This window comes from Eleutherodactylus coqui, chromosome 1 (assembly GCF_035609145.1).
Source record: "Eleutherodactylus coqui strain aEleCoq1 chromosome 1, aEleCoq1.hap1, whole genome shotgun sequence".
NCBI classification, from domain to species: Eukaryota; Metazoa; Chordata; class Amphibia; order Anura; family Eleutherodactylidae; genus Eleutherodactylus; species Eleutherodactylus coqui.
In genome coordinates this window covers 138779998-138792896 of record NC_089837.1, presented here as the reverse complement: position 1 = coordinate 138792896, position 12899 = coordinate 138779998, and the positions used below count along the sequence as shown (strand labels likewise).

At 40.4% G+C, this 12899-nt stretch overlaps 1 protein-coding gene across 14 annotated transcripts in view; it reads left to right on the top strand.

Annotated features, from left to right (window-relative positions):
* Window positions 1-12899, top strand: part of TNIK (TRAF2 and NCK interacting kinase) — a 254044-nt gene that overhangs the window by 217315 nt on the left and 23830 nt on the right. For 12 of the 14 annotated variants that reach the window (XM_066601124.1, XM_066601107.1, XM_066601149.1 and 9 more), the window contains 3 exons: window positions 2207-2385; window positions 7958-8075; window positions 9998-10162. In XM_066601124.1, the coding sequence (XP_066457221.1) occupies window positions 2207-2385; window positions 7958-8075; window positions 9998-10162 (462 nt within the window). The remainder of the gene's footprint in view (window positions 1-2206; window positions 2386-7957; window positions 8076-9997; window positions 10163-12899) is intronic. The other 2 variants (XM_066601133.1, XM_066601158.1) reach the window with 2 other exon arrangements.

The following is a 12899-nucleotide window of genomic DNA, read 5'->3' as shown; positions in this document are numbered from 1 at the left end:
ACAGAGTTTAATCTCAAGATATTCTTCCAATTTACCGTAAATAACGGGTACTATACATTAAAAGCCGATTTCTCGAAAGCATATGTACTATGACAACCCCAAAATCATTGACCAAGATAGGACTGCAGAAATTATCATAAAAAATAGTTTGAGCATTACATATATAATAAAAAGATTTTGAAAATAACAGAACATGAGGGAAATGCAGCATCAATACACAGGGAAATACATCACCGCAGGGCACACACATAGGAAGTTCCTAAAGAAAATCATGCTCATATCAACTTACAATAGGCCAACCAATCTCCACGTCATGCACATTATAAAGTGTTACCACTAGAGAGGAGTGAGCGTACTCGCTAAGGCAAACTATTCGAGCGACTAGTGCCTTATGCGAGTACCTGCCCGCTCATCTCTAAAGATTCAGCTGCCGGTTGAGAGTGTCGGAGAAGAGCGGGGAGGAACGGGGGGGAGATCTCTCGCTCACTCCCTCAACTCCCCGCTCTCTCCCGCCGGCACCCGAATCTTTAGAGACGAGCGGGCAGGTACTCGCATAAGGCACTACTCGCTCGAGTAGTTTGCCTTAGCGAGTACGCTCACTCATCTCTAGTTACCACCTGTGCCCTTATTTTCATCCATTTGTACTATGTAGTTCTACACAACCAGACCGTGTGTGTGTGAGTCTACCATATGTATGTGTGTGACATAAACATGCATATGGTAGTTTCACACGCATACACACACACATATAATGTATACAGGGGGTGGACAAAAATCTGGAAAGACCATACGAAATGCATGCCTTAAGTTACATGGGATTATAAATCATATTTCACAATACTACCGGTAAATATTAACTATATCAATAAGACATGTGGAGACCGATTTTAAGTGGAGGTTATTATATGTCACAGATGCTGCCGGGGAGAAGTGAACATCTACCCGAGCAACACGGTTCCATTTGTCAGGGGTTTCCATATTTTTGCCCACCCCCTGTATATACACCCACACACAGTAATTCTTTATTTACAAGTTTTAAGAACATAGAAACATAAAGCAACAGAGTACACTTATTTTAAATGACAAGACTATCAGGAAAAACTGTCATACACACATCCCATAGAAAGTTCTGTTCTGCATTGCTCAGCTACATGGCTGACTCCTGCATCTTACAGAAGTGCAATCCCATTCCATCTTAAGTAAATTGCAATTGAATATAATGAGGAGTTTAGCATCTGTATTCTAGGGCCACCTTTATGTTTTAGCTTCAATGCCGCTGCAATAGTAAAAGGTTTAGTGATCAAGTGACTACATAATTTAGTGTGTACAATCAGTTGGAATATGTACAAGAAATTCATCATCGTATTAGAAAAAAAAAAAGATCACTAGCAACAAGGTAGAATTAGTTGAAAACCAGTGTGTATGCCAATAGATATATACATATTTAATGAAGAATTATATGCGTCCTATAATAGCAAAGGACACATTACGTTTGTCTGGATATAAGTGAATGTGGTTTTGTTCAATACTTTTTTTTCCCCTTAAACCCTGATCGAATGCATTGGCGGCAATATTGGTCACAAATATAGGGGGAAATGGTAAGACCAATGGTGTGTTTGTCTTTTGCATGTTTTTTTTCCACAGATTCGGCAAATTCATCATCCGCAGAGTTCTCATGCTTTTTCACTACCTCACCTACATTGCTTTAAAAGCATGACCTATGTACATGGAATATTTACTATCTGCGCTGCCTGTGATGTCCCAGTGGAAAAATATGCTGTCTTATAACCATGGCTAGTTCATAGTAAACTGAGAAAAATGTGGTGCATAGCAAGAATCTCCAATAAATTGGGTTATTCTTAATTACTACATTGTATTTCCTGAAAACACTGGTAATTCTGATGAATATAGAAGCACTAAAGAAAATGTTTCCAGCTTACTATGACAGAATATTTAGATATTTCACAAAGATGTTTCCATCTGCTCCGCGCAATAGGCACATTAAGAGAAGTCTGTAGTGAAATAATGTGTCTTTTAGTTTTACCTCTTCCTTGGACATTGTCTGTATGTCTGATAGAAATGTGTTCTATATTTATTGTCTGGCCGTTTTCTCATTAATTGAAATAGTTTAGCACTTCAAGGTGATGACCGCTACATTCTCATTCTTCATTGACGTGGGTATATAAGAATATCAATCTTGTTGCAGGACTTGACTGCGTTAGCAAAAGAGTTGCGAGAACTTCGCATAGAGGAGACCAATCGACCAATGAAGAAGGTGACAGACTATTCTTCATCTAGTGAGGAATCTGAGAGCAGTGAAGAGGAAGATGGTGAGAGTGAGACTCAGGATGGAACGGTGCCAGTTAGTGACATCCCACGTCTCATGTAAGCACAGATACAATGTATATGCATGCTATTCTAGCTTGTCAATGAGCAGAATTATCTCTTACTGGGACAGTTTTTAAGACCTATTCATGATGTACAGCTTGGTTATTACTATGGATATGCCTGTGAATGGAAGTTGCAATTTACTTGATTATAGTTTAATCACTGTAGGAGAACAAAAAGTATTGTTTTATTACACTCTTTGTCAAAAAAATCAAGCACCTAGAAGTTGTCGTTTTGTTTCAAAACTCGGCACGCAGTTACATCTCAGGCAGATATGTAAATGATTAGAGTTGTGGGGTGATTACATGAACGGTCTTGCCACCTGAGGCTCTAAAAGTGGTTCCCATGGCTTATAAAAAGTCTCTCAGAGGCTACTTGGGTGTAGTGGCCCTTTTTTCCCACCTGTGTTGAGCTTGTTGACCAGTAGGCTTTTTAATACAATCAAGGAGATTTCACCTAGTTATTAGAGGTTGAGAGGGAGCGTATTATTAGAATGCAAGAAGCTGGATAGTGGTATCAACAAATTGACCGCCACCTGGGCCGGTCTAACCAGACTGTTGGGGAAGTGGTGGAACCAGTGGATGCGTGTGGGCAAGCACACAAAGTGACGGGGCTCAGAACGCTCTCATGGCGGCTTCCAAGATTTTCCAGCAAGATAATGCACGGCCACACACAGCAAGGGGGTCACAGGAATGCCTTCCACTACATGCCACACTTCTGTTGCTTACCCAGTTGCCATTTTTATTGCCATTAGAACATATATGTAGCCATATGGACATTTGGGATGCCAACATCAACAGCCTACGAGTTTGCACAATATAGAGGATTAAGTACAGCAAATGTGAACTGATATGCCGCAGGATCTCCTACAGAACCTGTATGCCTCAATGCCCACAAATGAACGGCTGCTGTTTTCACTGAATGATCCTGTATGCCTCCATGCTCAAAACTGAATGGCTGCTGTTTGCACTGAAAATCAAAATTTGGATTTTAAGCATGCTCTCGTCAAGTCATTCAGTTTCTGCATGCTTTTACATGGGACGATTATCGTGCAAAACCCTCGCGGGAGCGCAGGGTTTTGCACACCTGGAATAATAATCGTCCCGTGTAAAAGGGTCTTTACTTATATCAACATCACAATCACACATATAAAGTTTCATTCCATTCTGAAAACTTCTAGGTGCTTGATTTTTTTTTCACTTGTGTAGATAGGTATTAAAGAGCTGATATGAATAAAGAAGTATGCAGATGGGTTCTAGGCTTAGTAAGACTTGCTGTCTGTTTTCTTTATAATGCAGCAGTCTGAACTAGTTAATAAAGAGAGGAACGTGTAGAGGAGGTTGCAAATACAAAGGGACACCACACTCTTTACAGAGAGCTAGATTAACTCAGTTTGCCAGTTCCCTTTCTATTCCAAATTCCATCTCTCCGAGATACACAGTACTGGATTACTAGACAAGTATTTCACCACTCGCCATTAGTGTTGAACAAACCAAAATAGTAGTATCCTGTTTGGGTCAAACCTTGCTAGAAGTTCCATTAGGCACTAACTCAAACCTCTAGCAGTTCATCTTGGCCAAACACACAAAATAGCAGCGGCAGCTTCTTACTCCTCCTTCTTTCCTTACTTCCTCTTCCTTTTCCTTCTTCCTATTTCTTTTTTCTCTTCCTTTTCTTCTTTTTTTCCCCTCCTTCTCTGTCTTTTCTTATACTTCCTCATCATTAACTTTGCCCTAAAAATAGTTCAAAAGTACTTTGATACACTCCTAGGGGGCCTAATCATACAGGACTTTTGTGGGTCTTAGTGTTCTCCACCAGTTTTAGGGGTATTGCTGAAGGTTCAGTTCAAACTAATTTGTACCGAGCCAAACTTTTTGCCGAAATTCGTCGAACCAGCTGTAGTAAACTTTTGAAACGTTTTCTCATCACTACTCATTTGTCCTGTTGTTAAACATGCACAGGTTCATTTATCCATCATATTATTAAGCTGTTAATGAATCTTCTCCAAGTGATTCATGCTACTGTGGATCTGAATCTGCTCTTATCCTGATCGTAAAGTCATGAGCAATGAAATGAAAGAACGAAGTTTGCATAAGTCTTCTCAGAGCGATTCATACTGACATTGATTTTCAGAACCTGCTGACATACTGATACTAACACATTCTAAATCTGCTCTACGTGGTTCAGCAGTCTCTTCTCTTCCTGCCTCATCAGGAGCTCTGAATCTGTTCCTACAGATTCAAAATTGAAATAAAAGAAAAAGCCATCCGGCATTGATGGTAACTCTATACCTCGCACATTCAACAAAACCAATCCAATCAATGTCCGCGATGCCCGAGCACAGAGATCTAGAGCCACCTACTGCCACCTTGTTGTAAAGGATGACATGACCAAGCCAATGCGAAGCAGCACCAAGAAGCTCATTAAAAACATTGAGATGTGCTTTGCTCAGTGCAGCCCGATATTGGGCGTCGATGTTGCTATGGTGACCGGCCAACGTTTGAAATTCAGTACCACATTTTTCACATCATCAATTAAAAGTGTAGTTACAAAAGACAGAAGTCATTAAGCTGCACTTATTGCAGTCAAAACTAGCGGCAGCACACTATGTCCTGGGCTGCCGTCCAGATGCATTAACGGTATTCATTCAAAAGATAAACGGCGCGCTATAAAATCCATCCCAGATGCCATTACAGACCACAGATCTTAAAGCTGCAGTATGCTGTGAATTAGGCTGTGTTCACACGTAGCGGATTTGCTGCAGATAATCTGCAGCAGATTTCACCTGTTCAATTTGAATTTAATTGAAAGGTTGAAATCTGCTGCAGACCTTCATCAAATCAGCAACGTATGAACACAGCCTACAGAGGACTAGCTAGTATAATACTATGTACGTATCTATGTTTGAGTTAGAGAACTTTTTGCCCTGAAGGGCATCTTTATGTAATTTCTTGAATTTTGGGGATTACGATACATTGGATATGCTATATCCTGGCGGTCTTGGTATTTCCATTTGATATCCTTGGGGGAGCGCATCTCCATTGTCAAACTTCTTAGCTAGTATAATAATCCACAGTATAAGATATTAAACAGCCAACATCAATATAATTGGGGATCCATATCTAAAGCCCAGAGGACAAGTCTACCTCATCCACCATTTCAAAATATTGTATGTTACAGATGGAGTATCCAATTATATATTAATTCTTTCAGATGAATGATGCAGAAGAAAGCATTTCTTTAATTCTGCTGGGGCGTACGGTTCTCATCCTAGTTATCCTTCTGGCTTCCTTTTATATAAAACTTTCCTCCCCTTGCCTACCGTTGTGTTAGATCAGTTCTGCACCGTGAAGTATTAATACCGCAGGAACGCCATCCTGATATTCTCTGGCCAGGGGTCTCTTCATCTTGCAAGATGTTATCTACATTTGCGGGGATTCTGTGTCTGAATTGTTGGACAGTTTTTGTTCATACAGTTGATTGGTCAGGGACGAGTCGCCACATACACTATGCGCTATGACTTACACTTGTTAAATTCTTGATTTTGAAACACTTGGCCAGTGCTCACACTTGTAAAATGCTCTGACACATTGCACCGCTGTGAGGAGGAGGGGGGACACGGACTCCCGTTCTCAGGATTTGTGGTGGTCTCAGCACTGAGGCCCCTACCCATCGGAGTTTTATTACCTATTCTGTGTATAGGTGATAAAATTCAATTTCAGGTAATATCTTAAATGAAATTTGTTGAACACGACAAATATGTAGACTCTTGAGTGATGAAATACTAGTCTGATAATCTAGTACTGTGTATCTTGGGGAGATGGAATGTAGAATAGGAAGGGAACTGGCAAACTTTCATCTAGCTCCCTATAAATTGTGACGTTCATTTTTATTTGCAGCTTCCTGCAGATTTCCTTTGCTGCATTAATAAAGAGAACAGACAGTAAGTCTGACTAGGCTCAGAAGCTTTCTGTATATATCTATATTTATATCAGCTATTCATCTTAATGCATATCTAATAAAAGTTCCTTTTTGGTTCTCCCCAGTGATCGTAGTTGGAATATAAAGGGTTCTTCAGGCTGAATTCAGTGAATATTCAGCAAGTAAATGGACAAAGTACCATGTTTAGCCCCTTAAGGACCAAGAATGGTAAATTTACGGGCCTTGGTCCTGGGCTTTAACCCCAGCTGATGACAAAACTATGGCGCTGGATTAAAGCCTCTGCTCTTGCAATCAATGTTAGTCACCACTGAGAACCAAGAAGGGATGGGAGAAGCGTTTTTTAACCGCTTCTGCTTTCTCCTTTCCCTGGTACATACCGGTAACACTCAATGAGCGCTGTGTACTAAGAAGTGAAAGTTGAAGTATAAGTTCCACTACGCGACCCAGCGATGACATGACCACTGGGTCCCCCCTGTTACAGCAGAACTGCAGGGTCTTAGCAGACCCAGATCAGCTCTGCCAGTGATTATTGTCACTACAGAGGGATGTTTTCGCTTTAACTGAGGCTCCTATGGATACCCCAGCTATGGTGAAAAAGTGTGTAATACCTGTGAATGTGAATGACCCCTAGAGGAATTATATGACATCATGGGGGGGGGGGGGGGGGGTCATAGATGTTTAAAAAAATCATTACAAAAATAAATTTAAAAAATATACAGAATAAGATACAAATATATGCATAAAAAAGAAAATGACCGAAATCCGGTGCCAACCAAAACTGTTGCCACATGCGCCCTGTAATCCGAAACCATACATATCATATATCAAAACATCCGAAACAAAATGAGGAACCCATGCCCATATTTTATTTTAGCGTAAATTTTCTAATTAAAAAAACTATATTTGTTAAAAAAAATCATTTTTGTAGCTTTTTACCCCCAATAAACTAAAAAACGGAAAAAAAGTCAGTGAAAAAGATATTTTAAAAATCGCCCTATATGTCACAGGAAAAAAAAGCTGCAAAAATAATTTTGGCAGCTGAAGGAAAAAAATAGGGCAGTAAAACCACCACATGGGTAAAACCCCTAAAAAGTATCTGATCCTTCAGGTACAAAACAGCCTGGTCCTTAAGGGGTTAAAGTAAATATTTAGAGCAGAGCAAAAATCTCCTGACTTTTAATGGTATAAATTATAAAAATATACAACACATGATGCAAAATATACCAAAGAAATGTATTTGGTGCAGTTTCTATTATGTGTTGTATATTTTTACAGTACACCAAAGGTCGTGTTGACATTAGCTCTAGGAGGATACCTCAAAGTAGGACTTTCTACTAACGTTTCTTGGTGAGCCTGCACACTGTGAGTCTATTATACAACCTATCCCCCTGATGGGCCCTTCCAGCTCTAATCAAAACCAACACCTCTACAACAGTTGTAGGAAGTGCAGGTGGTGGTTATAAGGCTGGCCATGTAGGACTACCTCTTGCAGTATTGATAAGAATAGGACGTGTTTATTAGTCTTACATGTTAAGGGCATCAGAAACATTTGTATAATTCTGTGTTGAAGCATAAATTGCGCACATCCTGTTCACTAGTGGTTTGACTCTTTACTTTTTGTACGTAGACCTACTGGAATGTCTGGAAACAATGAGCCATATAATACAGGGACACCGAATGTTGAAAACTCCCAGTCAGAGCCATTCAGAAGTAACTCAAGGGAAGGTACTTTGATGATTCGAGAGGTAAGAAATTAAATTCCGTAGTAACACCTCTTCATGTTTATTACAAAGGACACATGCCAAATTTCTGTAAATTAGTAGAATAATATGACTGGGTTTAGAATATTAAATGTTGACAACTCGGAATATCCTACGGGCACAGAGTTGGCAAGGACACTTGGAGAGGACCTGACAGCTCTCCTGACATATCTGTCATACTTCATACTTGTATTCCCCATGAAATGGCAAGCACTAGAACAAGTACTTCTACAACAAATCAGCTACTTGAAATCCATCGAAGGTTTACTTCAAGTATCTGTGCATTTAGGGAGGAGGTTTCCAAACACATTATGACAAGACAATAAAGTAATGTAAGCGAAGATTGCACTTTGCAGATGACATTTGAGATTCTTATTATACTTCTGGCTTTGATTTAACTTCTCATCAATCAATAGAAAATAGCCGGATGTGTGAGGGAAAAGCCACCGCCGTCTCAGAGAAGACTGCTTTTCAAGTGTCCTTCAGAATTTTTCTTAATAAATCATTTCTTAGTTTTTATAAATGCACAGAAAGTCCCCAGAATCTGTCAGCAATCTGGCAAAATAATGAATGCCAAGAACTATATAATAAATATTTTATTGAATCCAGCCTATGCTCCACTGCACTATGTATGTGTGTGGCAGCTGAGAGGATCAGTGTTTCATATTCAGCTTTTCATTAAATAAATGTCAATCCCACCCGTGCATATAGGGAAGGAATCATGCATAGCTGACACCAAAGATCATTAGCTGCTTGCACATTCATCATTTCAACCTGGAAAGGTTTGCAGTTTAAATTACTATTCATGTCTAGAGGTGATAGATTAAATATATATTTATTACTTTTTATTCCTCCTTCCGTTGCTGAACAGTTAAGATATTAGCACACATTAGTAGAGATGAGTGAGTATACTCGCTAAGGCACATTACTCGAGCGAGTAGTGCCTTAGCCGAGTATCTCCCCGCTCGTCTCTAAAGATTCGGGGGCCGGCGCGGGTGACAGGTGAGTTGCAGGGGGGAGAGAGAGATCTCCCCTCCGTTCCTCCCCGCTCTCCCCCGCCAGCCCCCGAATCTTTAGAGACGAGCGGGGAGATACTCGGCTAAGGCACTACTCGCTCGAGTAATGTGCCTTAGCGAGTATACTCGCTCATCTCTACACATTAGCTCTTTTTAAGATGGACAACAGTAATCCCCCAAAAGTGGCTTGGAGACCAAATGTGGTTCCTATTCCCTAATATGTAGCTCAGCAGCTGTTTTGTGGTGCGGGAATTGTTGTGCTAGCATGGCATAGCATTGCTCAAGCTTGGCACCTGGGTCAGAATCATATGGCTGGTAGTTGACACAAGATTAACCCTTTTCAATCCACTGTCTGATGTATTCCTACATTCTATTTGAAGCTTGTACAGTTCCAATGTCAGAAGACGTCCAATAGGGTATTCTTACCGCCTATTTCCGGCCACTCCGCTGTTTGAACCTCTCTGGAGCATGCACACTGACTTTACCCAGCTGATGGCACAGTTGTATAACAGCAAAAAGAGAAAGCCTTTTAGGAAACCCTGAGTCTAAAATTGGACTGGAAAGGGTTAAGAAGAACTGTAATTTTTTTATTTCCTTTTTTGTTAGGATTACAGGAATTTGGTACTCGGGGACCTCAATAATACAGTAGGCATATGAGGGTTCATGAATATTCTGAAATTGCCTTCTACTGGGTCATATTCTTGTGAAATGCCTACTCTACTACTTGATAGTACTTAAGCTGAATCTGCTTCGTAGAATACTAAAATGATTAATATTTAGAGTTGATTTTCCTGCTTTACGTGTTTCTAAGATCTAACATGCATGATATTCTTAAAATGTTCAAATTGAACACATGTAATTGTCTATGTACTTTTCTTCGTATCTCTGCAGACATCTGGCGATAAAAAACGCTCTGGCCACGCAGAAAGTAATGGTTTTGCCGGCCACATAAATCTCCCTGACTTAGTTCAACAGAGCCACTCCCCGGTGGGTACTCCAACTGAGGCTTTAGGGAGAGGTTCAACGCATGCGCAGGAAATGGAGGCTGGGACTGAAGTAGGTGCTGGCACTACCAAACTAACCTTAACGCTTGCTGGCTAACTGGTTTTGAGTTTTAATTCTGGTGTAAATCTAAATAAATGACCATAACGATTCTAACCCAATTAGTGCTTGTAATGCAAATACCTGCCGGGATTCAACTTTGCTCTAAAGTCTTACCCCCTCTTTCACATATAATCTTAGTAGACACTGTATTGTTTGGGTTGAGCATGTATAAAAGTTACCCTAACTTATTGTAATTTAACAGCATAGCATTCTTTTTTTTAAAACTCGTTTTATTGGCAAGTAATCGATTTGCAATACCAAAACTTCTGCAGTACAAGGTCATACATGAGATTCAAAGATCCTACAATCACAGATTTACAGTATTTAGTAAGCACAGTGCACATCATAAGTATGGAGGAGGTAAGGGGAATGGTGAGGGGGGGGAGACTTGTAGAAGGTTCCCGGGGGGGAGGTAGCGGCGGAACACATAGTAAAGGTCGCGTATTGAATGTTGGGCTGTTAGTAAGTGTGTAAGCCTCTGTATGGAGAAGAGGGAGAGATAGAGAATAATGAATGTGTCTATAGCGGGAAATCTAATGCGGTATGAGGTATAGGTGTATAATAGTAGTAGCCGGGGGGCTTTGGATGAGGTGTTCTGGCTAATGTGGTCAGGAGTGGTGGTTGGGTTTCGTAGTATGATGGTCGGTCCCCGGAATTGTTAATGTCGGCTTTGCAGCGCTAATATGGCTGAAGTGAGAGGCTGCTGGGGAAACAGAGTTAGTGACGAGTCACACCATTGAGCCCACACTTCTTGGAATTTATCTTGGCACTTACGTCCCTTATATACTAAGTTGTAGGGTATGGTAGAATTGGTGATCTTTTTCCACATAGCCAAAGTTGGGCCCCTCGGGTCCATCCATCGCAGGGCGATAACTTTTCTTGCCAGGAACAAAACCTCCCGCAAGAAAATTCTGTCATAATGTTGCCAATATTCTGCGTCCAGGATGCCAAAGAGACAAATCAGCATAGCATTCTTTGCGTCAAGTTAATTATGTAAGCCCTGGTTATACCATGAGAAGCAAAATATGCCCACAGTGTAAGCACTCATATAGTTGTATCTGCATATCCAATCAGTTTTGCTGTGGATATATTCTGATGGAACACCACCCAGCCTTTTATTCTAGTCTGTGCACAGTGATATTAATTTACAAGGTGTATGCCTAACTCTATTTCAGTACAGTATTGGTGTTCCTTAAGACTACTAACCACATAATCCTATCATATCATAGAGTTACATTAGTTGACAGTCTGCATATTGTTATTTTTCCATGAGGGTATTTTGATATTGCTAAATTCAAAGCTAAGATGTTATCGGTAAAAAAGGGGAGGCCCAAACTGCCTACAAAACAGTCATGTTTTAATATTGTTATAGAATATTAAAAAATTAGTAGCTGAATGCATTAAAAATGTACCTCGTGATACAACTCTGAAAATGTATGGAAGTCGCCAGAACCAGGACCCAGTAGGTATCTAATGTTTTTGTCCCCCCCCCCCCCCCCCATTAACAAAAAGAACACCTATTCATTGTATAGTGGAAAGTTATACAATTTTCTAATATGCTTTCTGTCAATTTTCACCCAGTTTAAGGATCTTGGCTTGTAGTATTTATCTAAGAACTTTCATTAGTTATATACAGTGAATGGTCGGTCACATGAGGAGGGTAGAATTCCCCATTGAATGATTTCCACCGGAGATCTTAAAAATTGCGATTCATTTAAATACAAAGGTGGAAAATTATGAAACTACCTAAAATAAAAACTATTCATTGCCCATAGCAACTAGTAATGGTACAGCTTTCATTCCTTATAGTGCTCTTAAAAAATGAAAAGTGCTCTGTGATTGGCTGCTATGGGCAGTTTTTGTTTTAGACTGTTTTCATAAATCTGCTCCAAAGTGTATTTAAATTTTGTATAACATTTTATTAAACAATGAATAAGCATGATTTGCTGATACTGGATTACACTTTTAAAAGGGTTATCCAGGACTTGACCATTGATTTCCTATGCTCAGGATGGGTTATTGCTAGTTGATCGCTGGGGGTCCACTGCTCAGGATCCCTGGGGAACAACTGTCATTGAGAACAGATGGCTCTGTCCAAAGTGCAGCGGCCCCGTGTTGGTATTGTAGACGCAGCTCCCGTTGATTTGAATGACAGCTGGGTCTGTAATACCAACCTGAGCTACTGCACAACAGACTGAGTTAGCTCCTTACTGCTCTGTCCACAGTTACAGTTGGCCAAGTAGAAGCTGATTGGTGGGGATTCTTAGTGGTGAATCCCCTCCAATCAACTAGTCATGACCTATCCTGAGGATAGAACATCAACAGTAAAGTTCCGGACAGCTGGAAAATGTAATTGGGAAGTATTTTACACTTTAATTTTTTTTTTTAATACAATATATTAACTTAACGAGATGGGCTCCCTTACAGAAGGAGTTGTAGAAATATTAATCTGCCTTAGGCCCCCTGTCCATGGCCAAGGTGGAATATCGCTAACGATATTCCGCCACGAGGGGGGAGCCCTGACAGGTCTCCAAGGTACCACAGAGAAACGAGCATGCCGCGATTTAAATCCCGCAATCGGAGAATCGCTATGATTCTCGGCTCGTGCACGTCGACACTATGGAAAGCTTCACAGAGCGTGATCCGTGGGTAATTTATCGCAAGCGGTTCTTTCCCCTTGGACAGACAG